This window comes from Pezoporus flaviventris, unplaced genomic scaffold, assembly GCF_033815535.1.
Source record: "Pezoporus flaviventris isolate CSIRO_AGI_PZ_B2104156 unplaced genomic scaffold, CSIRO_AGI_Pfla_v1 ptg000078l, whole genome shotgun sequence".
NCBI lineage: Eukaryota > Metazoa > Chordata > Aves > Psittaciformes > Psittacidae > Pezoporus > Pezoporus flaviventris.
The window spans coordinates 1,765,876-1,781,997 of record NW_026892626.1 but is presented as its reverse complement, the minus strand read 5'-3'; the positions used below and the strand labels follow the sequence as shown (position 1 = coordinate 1,781,997).

Below are 16,122 nucleotides of genomic sequence, written 5' to 3'. Positions count from 1 at the left end.
ACTGCTTCTCTCTCTTTTTCTCCTTGTAGCTTGTAACTAAGATGTTGATGGCCCTTTCAAATCTCTGTAATCCTCTCTCTCAAAGTGACTACGCTAGATTTGCAGTAGTTCACTGGATAATCTATCACTGGTCTGCAGTGTCCTGTGCAAGGGAGAAGAGGAAACTTTTCAGACTTTGATGGCAGTTGTTCTATGGCTAAGTTGGCTTTACAATAAATCTACTTTTCCTATCGATCTTTCACTTCAGGCTTTGGGCGCATATTCCTCTGCCTGCATACTTACCAAGAGTCAGTGCTGGTCACTGACTGCATTTCAGCCCAACTCAGCTGCTGTGTATGAGTTTCTTCTGTGTTAAAGTTGGGCCAGAACCAGTTTCAAGGCAGCTGAAGGAAGATAAAGATCCTCAAGCTTGCCTTTGCATGTTGGTGTCTGTGGCTGGAAAGCTGTGCTGCTCTTCTGGACTTCGTTAAAGCATAGCATGAAGTGTGAGGTCCTGTTTGGTGCTGGTCTAGGACTCAGGTTAAATTATCTTCTTAACTCATGAATAGCCCATCTGGAAATCCAGGCAGCTCATTTCATCTGCTGATACTTCTGCAAGCAGTACACCAAGCTTGTTTCTAACATGATTTGGTAAATAGCTCATTTGCAGCTTCCTGTCTCCCAGGTTTCCTCTAAGGCCATAACATCTCACTGCCCTCTCTGCTCTCAGCCCTGCTGCCCCATAACAAATGTTTGGGTGGGCAAGTTTTACCCTTCTCTCTGTGTTCCCTGTCCTCCCAGCACTGCCTGTCATCTGAGTGCCTTGTGAACCTGGAGACTTCCTGGCCGTGGGAGGTGAGGCACACTTTCCCAGTGCCAGGAGTATGCCCTGAGCCACACAGGAAGCTTTGTGGTAGAGCATGAGGGCTAAAATAGCCTCCCACATCCCAGCTGAGTGTTCCGACACTGGCCCATCCTTCCTGTTATACCTATACCTCAGTCTGTCCTTGGAGACCTTCCCTTCTCTCTCTGCCAGAAGCTTTGCAGGGGAACTGTAACTTGCTGACTCCTTAATCTCCTGCCAGACTGCAGCTCTCAGGCTGCCTTGTAGTGCTGGCTTGGCAGGTGAAGGCGGGGAGAAAGCAGCAGAACTTTGTTTCTTGTCACCAAGACACCGGCTTTGTGCAAAACATGGAGCATTCCTGTCTGCTTGGCTGCTTTGTGCAGGGGTCCTTGTGGGTGATCATGGGAGCTCTTGCTGCACTGAAGCCATAGAGCTCTTGTTGGGTCAGTGTTTAACATCTTGAATTGCATCTGCCTGAGGTGGATGTCTTGTTGCTTGACTGCTTTTCTCCCCCTGCCTTGTGGAAGAAGAGAGATTATTCATCCTTCTTCCCCTGGGGTTGCTTCTGTTACCAGGGTCATTGCAGGCTGGTTAATCTGAGTTGTGCACTGCGTGGTAATTGCTGGTACCTGGTTTGGCATATCCTTAGGTTGGGCCGCCCTGCTGTGCGGAGCTAGGGGCTGGCTGTGTGTCATTTTCTGTGCACACAAATGCTTGAGCTTCTTTTCCTTGCTTGGTTGGCATGACGCACCTCCCGTACTCCACTAAGCAATCCTTCTTTAGTTATCCCATACCATATAAGCCTCCTCTGGGGCTTTATAACCTTTGTATGCTGACATGTCTCATGCTGTGCCCTTTACCCATCTTTATACACTGCTCCCTACTTACACGGGACTCTCTTTTCACACATGTCCCTCAGCGATAGGTAGGGAGCTCTGCTGTGCCTGGTGGCAAGATTGGTAGAGGGCCAAGGGTCTTCATGATGTATGAAGTGGTCTGCTCCAGCTTGATGCCCCATGTCAGCTGTGCTCATCTGCCTCAGTGAACTACTTTGTGTTTAAGGATGTGCAAGTCACATTCTGCAGTCCCTAGGGCTGTGTGTGGGGATGGGACATTCAAAGCTCTTCAAGAACCCTTATTTCTCCCTGAAGGCAGCAGGTTGCATGTAAGTGAGCATAGAGAGCTCCTCTTTTGCTGTTGCCGGTGATACTGGATCCCAGCCCATCTTAGCCAGCCCCCAGGCAGGGGAGTTCACACAGCAGAGGGAGGAGAAGGTACTTGCAGCCTCCTCCTGTGTGACTTCTGGGCACAGCTTTGAGGGATGCTTTTCCCCCAGGTACATGATGTGCCTTTTCCTGGGCCAGCTGCTGGCCCACCACCTCAAACAAGAGCTGTCTACGGTGTGGGGTGGCTGCGTGTTCATTCCTGGATTTTCCCTGGAGCAAGGGAGTAGCTCAGAGGTGAGCTTATTTAAAGGTTGGGATAGTGGAGGAATTAATGACTTGACAAAGTCTTGTCCCTGAGTCTGGGAGGGCTGAAAACCAAGAGGCAGGGACCTGTCTCCTCTTCCTGCTGTGTGCCAAAAGGAAGAGCTTGGGGCTGATCTTAGGAGGATCCTCAGAAAAGTTGATCCTGTAACCTCCTAGATAATGCTGGATGGAACACATGGAATAGTTCCCTTCTTTCTGTTTTTTACTCTCTTCAGAGCCAAAACTCACTTTGAAGCTGGAGGGACAGAAAGGGGGTTGGACAGACCCCGCTTCCCACCCTTCCTGCCTGCTTTGCTTGGGGTGGTGTGATAAAAGAGCTGGGCCCAAAGGGTCAGACTGTCATCTGCTGTTGAAGGTTTATCTGGAAGCATCTAGGCCACTGCTCTGCTGTCCATGCAGCAGCAGGAGGAACCTCCATGTGAGAGCTTTACCATCCTGAAGTGCCCTGTGCTCAGAGTGCTGATGGGGCACTTTGAGGAAGGTCCTGCATCACGTATGACAGATCAGGGTAAGCATGTGCACATGGCTTGGGGGTAGGAAGATCAAATCTGAGTTTATTTTGGAAGCAGTATTTTGGGAACAGTTAAACAGTATCAGCTGAAACCTGGTAATTATTGCAGCTGCAAGGGGCAGAAAAACCAAAATCCAAACTCAGCATCTTGCTAAGGTGCTTAACTGTTAATTTCCATGAGTGAGATCCACCCTTCTCAAGACACTTCAATCTGTTCACATTGTTGCTTCCTCTCCGGATTAGATAGGTGGAAGCAGTGCTTTATTAATTAGAAGGAAAATCCTCGTCCCTCCTGCCAAGGAGCTCTTGGCAGTTTGTTCCCCTTCAGCAGCTGAAGCCTCCCCTGTTCTGCTCTGGGCAATGTGCCTGTAGGACATCTCCCGGGGCATCTCCCTGCTCAGTGGGAGAAGTTCTCCCAAAGTAAGGGTGAGTGCTTCCAGAAAGGCCTTCTTTGTGGGCTTCTTTAATTGACCCCTTCCCTCACTGTAATGTAGTTTCCATTCTCACCTCTCCTTCTTTCAGGCTCCTCATTTGCTTAGTGTTGGCCAAAGGCGTTCTCTGGTGCAGCATGGCGAGCACGTACACGCTTTGCATTGAGCTGTAATGCTGCTGCTCTTCCTGTTCCAAACAGGTTTGCCCTCTCCTCTTCTTGGGCCAGCATTCCCCCTAAATATTGTTCACTGGCTGCTCTCACTTGGCGCGAGGGGTCACCCTGAAGAAAAGGATTTACTGCTTTGCCTGGAGAAATCCGATTTCACACAGCACTCTCAGCCAAGCAGCCCACTTAGACCAGACAGTCTTGGAGATCACTACGACTTAGCTAGGTTATCCTCCACCTATTTATAGATCCCTTCCTCTCTCCAGCTCCACCCACTGTGGGCTTTTACTGCACTGCTTTAAAGCAGGATTCCCAGTCTCTCCTGTCCCTGTGGAGCATTTGCATTGAGCTCAGAGACCCTGGTGCAGAGCTGGCGGAGGAGGATGGGCCAAGACCCAAGCAACACATTGGGAGCCAGCAGTAATGCGGGCAGGAGGCATGCCTCTTGCTTGTTGTGGTGAGCTAAAACTGGTGTTTCCGTGTGGAGGAGGAGGCAAAAGCTTCTGCTTTTCCAGCTTGAGGAAGTGGTCTCATAAGAGCCTGTGGAATTGCTTTATTTGGCAGTTTAGCTCTGGAAGCTCTTAACTGAGCATCCTGCCTTCTGTTTCGCTCAGCCTACAGTGAGCTCTTCAGGGCTGTGTTTCTACCCATCTTGCCTTTATTTATGTACTTTATCATAGTAGAACCCAAGCCTTGAGGTGAGAGGCTGTGTTTGCTCTTCTAGCAGGTCTCAGAGTTGCATCCCCTGTGCCTTTGCTGGAGCACATACAGTGCTGGTGATGGGGCAGCCACACGTGTGCGACAACTGATGGCTCCAGCTAGACTCGAGTTGATGGTACTTAGAAGTACTCCTCCCCTCACATCACATGTCTTCCATTTAGCCAGAAATTCAGATTTGTTACAAATGAACTGCTTGAATAGCAGGAAATGAGAGGGGAAGCGCCAGGGATCCTCTTTGGCTGGATCTGCAAAAATTACTGCACTCTTGCTGCTGGGCAGGTAGCGGGAAGCACAGTGTAGGGATGTGTTGGCTGATGCTCAGCAGTTGGGCAGACCAATTAAACTGAGGAAATCGAGGTAGGGAAATCTGTGTTCTTGGGCTTTTTCTTCCCCAGTTTTATTTTGTTAGTCCAGGCTTTGCAGGTTACAGAGAAGAGACCGTGACAGAGAAGCTGACATTCTGGAGCTAATGGCCTAATGAAAGCACATTCTGGTATTAAGCTCATAGCAAAACTGCACCTGCTCCTTGAGCTGCTGCATTTGGGAGTCTGTTATCTGTCAAGGCCTTTCTTGATCCCTTAGATCAATGCTGGGATTGAAAAGCTGTATTTTAAGGAGTCTTCATTTCAGCCTTTTTATGGCACAAAGTAGTTTCTTCGCAATGTCTGTCTGCTGTTCATTCACCTCTCCAAATCCTGGTGGGTAATTGAATAAGCTCAGCTGTGCTGGTTTTTTCTTCTTCCTCGTTTCTTCTTTTTTGCTCTGTTAAATGTTCCCTTGATCCGTTCCTCCTGACATGCATCCCGATTGCTAGGCCTTTTTCCATTAAGGAGAGACATGTTTAACTTTTGTAAATACTGGAGGACACAGCATGTTTCTGTAATTTAACTCTGAGGATGCTCAAAGAATAAATTCTGAACTGTAGGAAAGAGAGGGAGAAAAGGAGGAACAGTACCTGCCCCTGTGAGTAGGGGCATGCTCAGTATCAGCTAAAAACTGGCTTGAGCTGGAACTATTTCATTGCACTGTGTGAAACAGCCACAGAAAACATGCTGGTGCAGATACCCAGTCTGCCCAGTTTCAATCTTTCTGTAGTGGGGAGCAGGAAAAGAGGGATATTTCATTTCATGTACAAGAAAAATTAAACATCCTGACCACACACAAGCCATCCAGTCATACCTCTTGTAGCGGAGGGTAACAAAAACCTGTGTGCTGGTCAGAGCCCAGAGCTATCACAATAAAATCACCTTTCTGTGTGTGTGGCTCCCCAGGGTGTTGGTTTGGGCTTCAGGTGAGGCTTGCTTGTCCCGTTTTCTCCTGCTTTACTGTGGTGGCAAGGGCTTTCTGCTGGGCTTTCCTCCTCTAGTGGGGCTGCTTGCTCTGCCTGGGGGAGTTGAACTGGGGAGAACCTCTTCTAGAGCCCCTGTACTCCCAATCTTCAGGCAGCAAAAACTGGATTTAGTGAAACAGCCCTTCCCATCCCCCATGATGGGGATCCTGGTCAGAGCATGCATGAATAGGTTTCTAAAACTGGAGGGTTGTTGCTTAAATCATACCTTATCTTTCTCTTTTTCTTTCCTTGTTTCCCCTCTCTCTTCTGTTATTTTTTGTTCGTTTGTTTTCTTTCAACTCTTGATCAGAACCGACCTCCCTTTCTCCAGTGTGTCAGGATCTTTGCAGCAGCCCATGCCGCAGCACCTCGCCTATTCCACCTGAACTGCCATGCCACTGGCTTGGACCTAACCTAGGATAAATCTCGGCGTGGCCTGGGTTAGGGGGAACCATGGGGAGCTCTGCCTCATCGCTGGCCGCAGAGACGGAGTCGGACCATGGCTTCAGTAGCCCACCCTACCCCGGGCACCCAGCCGTGAGCTGGTATAGGAGTAGTCACAGTGGCCCTGTTTGGGAAAGTGCCCTTATAACACGGCAGCATCAGCATTTACACCACCGGGTGCGAAGGTAAGGAGGAGGGGAAGGAGCCTGCTTACCTGCTTACCTCTCTGATTGAATCCAGGGTGGTGCATCTGGGAGATGAGTTGCTTTGCATCCTGTTGGGTGTGGGGTCCTTCTGTCCAGAGGCTCAGTGCAGCTCCTCATGAAAGCTAGAGCCAGATTTCCACGTGTGATGCCAAGCTGTGTGATGCAGAGCAGACTGCAGGACTCATCCCACTATTCCTCACTCACTTGAATTGTGCAGGTGACTGCCTGAGAATGTGATCTCCATTCTTTTAATGAGTGTGCCATTGGCTCCACTTCTTTCTGACCTCCCAACTGCACTAGGTATCACAGGTGGAGGATTGTGACTCCAGGTTGGGTTGTGAAAGCATCAAGAGCTTCTGAACTGGGCAGGAGAAGCTGTTAACATGCAAAAGCAGCAAAATGTTCTTGAATACCAGGTCCAGGAGAATGAAACACACCAGAATTACTCTGCAAAAGAGCTCAGTGTTTCCACCCCTCAATTTCCACTCCTCAATTTGTACCCCTCAGTATCCCTCCTTGAATACTGAGGGGTATTCCAAGTCATTGCCTCTGCCCCTTCCCAATCAGCCACCTGCAGTGAGGAATTGTTCTTCATGTTGAAGGGCTGGTGTCCTGCATTCAGTCTCTGACAGGTTGAGAGGTATGTTAAAAGCATCTAAAAACCCTCTGCCAGGGGCTTGGCTACAGGGGCTGCTGTGTTGTGTGCTAATAATATTTGAGCCACTGCCTGGTGCCTGCTCTGTGTAGATTCCAGCTTTGGTGGGTGGTTGTACCTGCTTGAGTTTGGAGTTGCTAGCCTTTCAGGAATAGCTGCTTGCTTCTGAGTGTCCCTGCGCTGTTGTGGCTTTCCAGTGGAGGTGTTTGCTGTGATGGTCATGTAGTATCTGTAGTGTAGTCCCTGTTTTTTTGCCTTTCTGCTGCTGCGAGTCCTGGAATGTGCTTCATGGGGTCTGGTGCATGACTCTGGGAGACTGAAGCAAGTGCCATCACACTTTGCTCCTTTGTAGTCTTGTTTTCAGTTTCTTTGTTCAGCTGCTAACAGTGTTAAACCAAGTGGGTGTTGCCTTTGGTCTCAGTTATGGACTTGAGTTCCTAGAAATGCCCAGGAAGCATTTATAAAGGTTGTTTTGTGCAGTTTTCAACATCTGTTGCTCTGTGTACCAAGCATTGTGGCTGGCCTGCAGTTCTGGTTGGTGGTCTGTTCTGGGGAGGTTTGTCCTTCTGGTTTAGAGTGATCCTGAAAATAGAGCTGGGTCCTTCCTGCAGGATTAGAGGAAGGACTTGGGAGCATTGGTCAATGAGCAGCTCCCCGTGACCCGGCTTCAGTGAGCGCTTGAGCCCAGAACCTCCCCCTGTGCTGGGCTGCATCCCCAGAGTGTGAGCAGCAGGAGAGGGACGGGATTCTTCCCCTCTGCTGTGCTCTGGGGAGATCCCCCCTGCAGTCGTGATCCAGCTCTGGGGAAACAGCACATGAGGGACGTGGAGCTGTTGGAGCGAGTCCAGAGGAGGCCATGGAGATGCTGCGAGGGCTGGAGCAGCTCTGCTCTGGAGCCAGGCTGAGAGAGCTGGGCTGGTTCAGCCTGGAGAAGAGAAGGCTCCTTAAGGGGAGACCTTAGAGCAGCTCCAGTGCCTAAAGGGGCTACAGGAAACCTGGAGAGGGGCTTTGGACAAGGGCCTGTAGGGACAGGCCAAGGGGGAATGGCTTTAACATGAGAGAGGGGAGACTGAGATGAGCTCTTAGGCAGAAGCTCTTCCCTGTGAGGGTGCTGAGGCACTGACACAGGGTTCCCAGAGAAGCTGTGGCTGCCCCATCCCTGGCAGTGTTCAAGGCCAGGTTGGACAGGGCTTGGAGCAACCTGGTCTTGTGGAAGGTGTCCCTGCCTGGGGCAGGGGGCTGGAACTGGCTGAGCTTTAAGGTCCCTTCCAGCCCAAAGCAGTCTGCGATGCTGTGGTTATTCCTTCTGCACTGCTGCCTTCCCTGTGTTCCTTGCAGAGCTGGGGAAGTTGTCAGCACCTCACAGATGAGTGCCCCAGTTTGCCTCTGCACAGTACTGAAGTTTAGGGACTTCCAGTGCAAAGCTGGCACAGGGCACTGAAGAGGTTGTGTCTCTGCAGCCTTGTGTATGCCAGCTGAGACTGCTCGTGATTCAAAGTCTGTAGCTTGGAGGAGCTTGAGAAAATAAGTGAAATCTTGACATGTGAAAATAAATTTCCTGAACAACCAGGCTTTGTGGATGTTGGGAGCGGATGTTGGGGCAAGAACAGGAACTGCCGGTCTTGGTGCAGATAACACTGGTGTCCTGTTAGGACAGGAGTGGTTTTTCTGATAATTTTGCATATCCCCTGCTAAAGGGAGAAGCGAGCTCATCCCAGCAAAGTGCTGCATGATTCCTGGAGACAGGAAAATCACTGGCCATGATTCAGTGAGCAGTGAATTGCGTGGGAAGAACTCGCTTTAGGCAGTGATTATGGAAGTGGGTTCAAAAGACCTGCTGAGATCAGCCAGGCTGTCAGGCATCAAAGTACCTGCAGTTCTTATGTTGAGGTGGGTGAGACAACAGGGTGAAGAAGCAGCGGAAGGCTGGCTTTCAGAGAGTAACTGATAAATGTATTCCCTTAAAAGAATGAAGTCAGTCAACAGAACAGCTCAGGAGAGGCAGCCCCTGCCTGTGAATGGCCTCATCCCTGGAATCCTGTAGCACAGGAAGGAAGTGGGGTACTGAGAAGTCAGTTCAAGGCTAGACAGGAGTTCTGGGATAGACCTGGCTTTTCTTGCTGATTTTTCTGTCCCTGCCTGTGGCCACCTTCAGAGATGGTAATGCTTCAGATGCTCTAGAGCAGCACACAGCCAAGCCTGCTCTGGTCGTCCCCTGTGGGAATGAATGCAGCCCTTCCCAGGCAGCAAAACAGGGAGGCAAGTGCTTCCTAAATAACTTTGGTCTGTACTTGGTGAGGGACCACAGGAAGGTGTTCCTCAGGGTGAGGTGGGAATAAGGGCAGAAATCAGTGCTGTTTGGCTTTCAAAGTTTTAGAACCTTGGAGGAAGCTTTGTTGTCTCTTGCTGCCTGGGGTTCTGGTGGTCTGGAATTCTCTGTCTCATGAAGGCAGGTGGACAGGAGGGAGAAGAGAAAGGGCTTTCATGGTAGAAGCAGTAAACGTATGACATCCAGATTTGAAACCCTGGTCTCTTCTGGGCCAGGCTGCAGAATCTCTTTCTCTGTGTCAGCTTTCCACTTTCTAAACAGGAGCAGGTCCCTGTCTTCTCCAGTGTGCCAGGAGAACACAGCTACTTAAGGACTAGAGGCACCAGGTGTCATATGCATGTTACTTACAGGGATCTTACTGCTGAAATCTCTGCTTATGGCAAAGATGTTGTTTAAAAAGACATGCCTCGTAGCTGTGTGTAGCCAGGCAAATTTCTGGCTTAGTTGCAAGTCCCCTTGAGCTCCTCCTTGCTTGTACACTTAAAGTTGTTTGACCCAGGCTCTCGTTGAATGAGAGCGTCCAGCTGAGCCTGCAGACCTTATGGCCAAGCTTCCTGATGTGCCAAACCCTTCATGAAGCTGAAAGCAGCAAGATGCCATGCCACAAATCTGGGTGGTAGGACACAGGTCCATTGCTGCAACTGCTGGAACTGAATGGTTTGAGAGCTGTGGGCTAGTGGTGGCTTCTCCTGCTCCTGAAAGTGGTGGTAGCACCTCTCTAGTGTGCATCCTTCCATAGCTGTAAGGTGTTAGGAGGGAATCTGGGCACTGAACTGTCTCCCAGATGAGATTCAAGGAAATGTTTCTGTTTCATAAAGTAGATTCATAAAGAGGGACAGCAGGGTCCTGTTGAGAACCGAGAACTGCTCGAGTTTGCTCTGCTCAGGAGAGGCTTTGTGGGGAAAGCATTGCATGGTCTGTGCAGATGAACCTCAGTGGCTCTGCCTACCACTCGCTTTGGTTGAAGCTTTCAGAGCTCCTTCCTTTTCCAGAGAATATGCATTTTCTGGGGTTTCCTACAGCATTCCACAGAGTCTTTGTATTTTCTATACAAGCCTCTTCAGAATGAAATACCTCTGGGCCTCGATGACTGTGGAGGGTGGAACAAGCTTTATGTTTTAATGCTAAAAATATATCTCTGTTTTTAGAGAGGAGCGAGGAGACCTGCTGCTGTTGTTGGCAGCTGGTGGGAGGGCTCTTGTGTACCCAAGCACCACGGAAAAGAAACCTGGAGCGAGGCATCGTGACCTTGGTGGTTGTGAACTCCGTGGCTTAAGTGCGTGAAAAGCAGCCAGTCAGAACTGCTGAGTGGTATCATGCGATCCTGTCTTGGGGGCTCTGAGCCATTTTGAGGCTGATGGAGATGTTGGTAACGGGACGCAAGTGTGCCCATGAATGGCAGGGAGCCATTTGGAGAGGGAATGTGGTTGTGTGCATCTCTATCCCACCCTCCTGTGTGATGGCACTTTGCCTCCAAGCACCACATAAGCAGAACTGGTGTCTGGAGGATGTGTTTCTTGCTGGGGAAACCCAGGCCCAAGGGTGAAGGGGGATGTCTGAGGGGAAAAACTACTGGTAAAACATTGGGTGACTCTGGAGGGTGTCCATGCTTCTGCTTTCTGTCGTCAGACCTCAGGCTGGGCATCAGCCTCAGTGGGCCAGTGTCCATGCCCTGCGTCCTGAAAGAGCTGGGGTTGGGGCAGGCACAGCTCCCTGTTTCTTGCCAGCAACCTGCTGGGTTTGGGTATGCTCAGAGAGTTGATTTTGCAGAGTTGATTCTTGAAAGAATCACAGACTGGTTTAGGTTGGAATGGACCTCTGGGCTCCAGCTGGTCCAGCTCCCCTTCCAGTGCAAAGAACAGAGACATGTGCCTGTGGAAAAGGTGGGGATAACCAAAATTGCTCTGATTGTATATCCACAGAGGAGGGATGAGGATGGAAAAAGAGACAACTCTTTGAAACCACAAGGGTGCCAACATCAGCTCTGATACTCAGGACATGCCTGTTCTTCACACCAGAGCCGAGCTTGTGTTCCCCAGGGGCTGCAGTTAGTTGGGCACATCCCTCTGCAGGTTGTGCTCTCTCTGGAAGTTGCTGTGGCATCAAGTTCAGCTGGGATTTGGTAGAGTAAAATGATGCTGCAGGTTGGCGTGGTACCTGCTTGATGGGAACATCAGGCTTGTAACTGTTTGCTTGCCAGTTCTCATGGAAGCACACAGCAGCTGTAATAGTGTCTTGCTTAAGCCAGAGCAGTGCCAAGAAGCTGGCACTGGGACATGCTTCTTCCTGTGCCTGGGGCTTCCAGTCCTGCCCATCCAATTTCCATGCTTGCTGCTCTACTCCCAGAGCCTCGTAGTTGTTTAAATTGAGACTATTTATAGCTCTGGAGCTATGAATAACTTGGAGGATGGTGCAGAGTCAGTTTGAGCCCATATCCTCCTGGTCTTACACAGTGGGATTCGATAAAACCTGAACAGAAGTGCCTGAACCCCTTGCCTGGAATGTTGCTGGCACAGCATGGAGAGAGAGCGGACCTGTCCCTTCAATAATGCCAGCCTTAAGAAGGGAAAGCAGTGCCTACCTGCTTTTGGGGTGCTCCTGGCTGCTCCCTGTTGCTCCAGGGAAGTAGGTTCAGGTCCTTCTCCAAGTGGCCTGTTGGGTAGTTTTGCTTTGGTGCTCTCAGGATACTGCACTGCACGAAGGAGGTTAGTTAGCATCCACCTTTGGCTGGGCATGGATCTGAGGTCCTGTCCTCTTCATCTCTTTTGGGAAGAGATCCTGGAGATGTGATTTTGCTGGGAAGGGAGTCGGCCTCTTGTACAGGGTGCTGCAGGAATGTGTGGTCATAGGGTGTGGGGGAGCCCGTTGGTGTTCTGTTTGGAGCAGGCATGCTTCCAGATGCAGGTATGGTGACGTGGGAGAGGGATTGGTAGGTGATGAATTTTTTAACTTTTATGTATTTCAAAAGCAGGGAATAGTAAGAGGAGCCAGAGAAGGGTTTATTGTTTTCCAGAGCAACCCTTCTGCATTGTTCCCTGGACTTTTTTTTTGGTTGCAGAGGAAGGAGCTTGGTGTAGTGTTTCAAGACAAATCACTTGCCCCCTGAAAGGTGTCATGCATGTAGCCTGGAGCTGTGAAGTGTTCCCAGTTGTCCGGAAAGAGCTGATGGATGGATGGATGTGATGACAGCAGGAAGCTCAGGAGCCTGACTGAACTGCATCAAAGAAGGAGGAAATGTAGGGAAGGGGTGTGGGGGGGATATTTCATCGGTTTTGTTGGTCAATGAGCAGGTCCGCGTGGCCTGGCTTCAGTGAGAGCTTGAGCCCAGAACCCCCCCGTGTACTGGGCTGCATCCCCAGAACCTGAGCAGCAGGAGAGGGATGGGATTCTCCCCCTCTGCTGCGGTCTGGGGAGACCCCCCCTGCAGTCCTGATCCAGCTCTGGAACAACAGCACAAGAGGGACGTGGAGCTGTTGGAGAGAGTCCAGAGGAGACCATGGAGATGCTGCGAGGGCTGGAGCAGCTCTGCTCTGGAGCCAGGCTGAGAGAGCTGGGCTTGTTCAGCCTGGAGAAGAGAAGGCTCCTTAAGGGGAGACCTTAGAGCAGCTCCAGTGCCTAAAGGGGCTACAAGAAGCCTGGAGAGGGGCTTTGGACAAGGGCCTGTAGGGACAGGATGAGGGGGAATGGCTTTAACATGAGAGAGGGGAGACTGAGATGAGCTCTTAGGCAGAAGCTCTTCCCTGTGAGGGTGCTGAGGCGCTGGCACAGGGTGCCCAGAGAAGCTGTGGCTGCCCCATCCCTGGCAGTGTTCAAGGCCAGGTTGGACGGGGCTTGGAGCAACCTGGTCTAGTGGAAGATGTCCCCACCTGTGGCAGGGGGCTGGAACTGGCTGAGCTTTAATGTCCCTTCCAACTCAGACCAGTCTGGGAGATCCTATGGTTCTCCCAGGCTCATGTAAAGAGCTCAGGTGGAAGCCACGAGCCAGTCCATGTAAGAGTCTGCAGCATCTGTCCTGGCCTGTGTTAACCTCATGCTCCTGCTGTCCTGGTCCGTGAGAGCAGGTGTGAAGGCAAGAACAGACTCCTGCTCTCTGCCCATGGGAGGGCAGGGAGCTCCCTTGCTCCCCGAGCTGTTCAGTGGCCGGCCCGTTCCCTGGGTTCATTCTGGAGCTCATTGTTTTCCTCCAAAGTTAACCAGGTACTGGTTGCTGCAAAAGCCATGTGTTGGATTCCTCCAACCAGTAACGTAATCCAGTTTGGCATTGGTGGCTCTGGGCTTGGGTTTCTGCCACGATTCAGGAAGGGAGAGGGGAGGACACCCATAGCTGCAAGCTCCCTTCATCTACTCCAACCCCTGTGGCCAGCGCTTGGATTCGAGCTGAAAGGCTGCCTTGATTCCAGCTCTGCTGGTGCTGGTGCCTGGAGGAGATGGAGGGGAGCGTGTGCTGAACAAACCCTCTGCAGGCCTTTGTTCCCTGGTGAAACAGCCCCTCCAGCCTTGGAAACAGATAGGCAGTTGTTCAGGAGCCACAGAGAAGGTAAGCTGTACTTGGGTGCTGTTTGTGTGCTGTGAGCTGGGGCTGCCTCTGTCTGTTCCTGCCCAGGGATCCACAACCAAGCCACATAGCTGTGTCTTAGTGCTGACAAACTGCACTGGGCTTTTTGAATTGGTTCCCATCCCGTGCTCCTGCCCTTCCCACTCTGTCCAGTGCTGGCACACCACCAGCATCGCAGCAGCAGCCTGTGCAGGCTGGGTGCATCCTGCAGCATCCCTGCCCACAAGCATCACTGAGTCCCTGCGAGGGGTGGGTGCTGAAGGTCACTGTGAGGAGCTGTGAAGAACTGATCTGAAGAGAAGGAGGCTGCTCCTTTGTTCCAGATGGCATTTCTGAGGCTGCAGCAGGACATTCAAACCAGAAGGGAAGTGGAAGTGAAGTGTGAATACAACCCGCAGCCCTTCTGGATGGTGGCGGGACACTCAGCAGGAGGCTTGGGGCAGTGCACAGGGTAAGTATCAGAGTTTAGGCTGCAGGTGCTTTGGATGCTCTGCCAAGGTGGCAGCTTGCTGGGAGCTGGAGGGGCCTAGCCTGCCCTTGCCTGCAGCAGTGCAGAGCTCAGCTTTGACCCACATGTGTGGGTTCAAGCTGTGCTGCTCCCAATGCTCAGAGGAACATGGAGCAGCTGGGCTCCTGCCTTTGGAATGTGGCAAGTTCACTAGGGCAAAATATAAGGTGTTGTGGGGCTGGTCTTGCCACCTTTGGTGGGGAGGGGACAGGGTTTCTGTACCGTCTGGCATTCCATAGCATTCCCCAACTGTGGAGTGAGAGAAGGTGGGCACAAGCAGGATCTTCCTTAAAATCTGATTTTAACCTGCATATCTTGAAGAAGTGATGCTGTAAATAGGTAGACGGATAGATGTGTGTGTGTATGGATGTATATGTATTTCCCCCCTGCCCTGATTCCTTGGGACATAAAGGACAAGGCACTTTTTATTCAGCACCCTGGTACATGGTGGTACATGCCCCATGTAGCACTGGGATTTATGCCACCAGCTGGAGCAAACAGGTTCTTCCTCTTTAACTTTCCCTGTTGAGGAGTTGAAGCTTCTCCTGCTACACATCTGCTGTGTCTGTCTGTGGGGAGGGACAAATGTGGAAAAGACTTTTTTTGCAGGAGCTGAAGGGTTACAGCTGTGGCACTGGCTTGCGTTGGGCACCCCATTGCTTTACACCTTCCCTTGGGGAATCTCCCAGCAAAGCCTGGCACAACAGCCTGTTTTCATAGAATCCCAGACTGGTTTGGGTTGGGAGGGACCTTAAAGCTCCTCCAGTTCTAAACCCGTGCCACGGGCAGGGGCACCTTCCACTAGACCAGGTTGCTCCAAGCCCCGTCCTTGAACACTGCCAGGGATGGGGCAGCCACAGCTTCTCTGGGCACCCCGTGCCAGCACCTCAGCACCCTCACAGGGAAGAACTTCTGTCTAAGAGCTCATCTCAGTCTCCCCCCTGTCAGCCTGTTTTTCCCATGGGCTATGTTTTCCTACAGCAGAGGTAGATGCTCTATGTGTTTTGGGTGTGTTGGTGTATGCTCTGCAGCCCTGTCTCACTTGGTACATGTGTGAGCAGCTGCTGGAACTGCTGCTGGTGGTGACGTGGTGGGGAGGGCACAGACAGTGACAAGACCCATCTGTTTTGTGCAGTGTTTGAGCCTGCTGCAGGCAGGGCACGCATGCTCTTCCTCTCCTCTCTGTCCTGTGCCCATAGGTTGGCAGTGATGTCCTTCAGGTTGTCCTTGAGGAGCATGTGTGCTGAGGTTACCCAAGAGCAATTTGTGTGGGACTTGAAAAGGATCCAGAGCTTTAAATGAGAGCAGGAGCTGCCTTCCTCAGTAGGAAGCACTGTGTCTTATGCAGGGAGGGATGCTGAGCTGCTAGAGGAGCCCCAACATGGCCTCATTCATGCAGGATGCTTCTGTGCGGCATGTGGGTATGTGAGGGCTAATTGCACATGCTCAAGCTAGCAGCATCCTCTAGATTCCAGCTGTCAAAGCACTAACTTAAGTATGTGACATCTTTATGAGGCAGTAAACAGGCAGTAAACAGTTCTACAGTCTGAATTAACTGAGTCAGGGCCTCCAGGGTCCTGTATAACTTGTAGGGGCTTCCCTGGTAATTCCTGACTGCTCCAGGAGCCAGCCGGGTGTGTTGTTGGCTCAGTTAAGGGGGCAGTAGCTCTAGAACATGGGGCATGAACAGAAGGAGCAGGTTGGGGTGCTGGGGGCATTGTGTGGCTCAGCCTGCCCCAGTACAGCCTTGTTCTGGGGGTTTGAGGCTGGTGGAGATCACATGTTGAAGGATCCTGTCTCACTGCCTGCACTGGGTGCTGTGCAGAGCAGTCACAGGTCTGGCTCTGCTCTCCACATCCGGGGTGGTTTGGTTTTGTACGTACCAAAGCTGTTCTAGAAGCCATCAGTGTAAGGAAATGGAAATGGCAAGTAGGCTGGAAAGGGGAAGCATTT

The 16,122-nt window shown here is 51.2% G+C and overlaps 1 protein-coding gene across 8 annotated transcripts in view; it reads left to right on the top strand.

Annotated features, from left to right (window-relative positions):
- CAPN15 (calpain 15) overlaps positions 1 to 16,122 on the top strand; it is a 59,364-nt gene that overhangs the window by 10,657 nt on the left and 32,585 nt on the right. For 5 of the 8 annotated variants that reach the window (XM_061473836.1, XM_061473838.1, XM_061473839.1 and 2 more), the window contains one exon: positions 5,783 to 6,101. The exons of the other annotated variants lie outside the window; for them this stretch is intronic. In XM_061473836.1, the coding sequence (XP_061329820.1) occupies positions 5,926 to 6,101 (176 nt within the window). In that variant the 5' untranslated portion in view covers positions 5,783 to 5,925. The remainder of the gene's footprint in view (positions 1 to 5,782; positions 6,102 to 16,122) is intronic. 8 annotated transcript variants of the gene reach the window in all.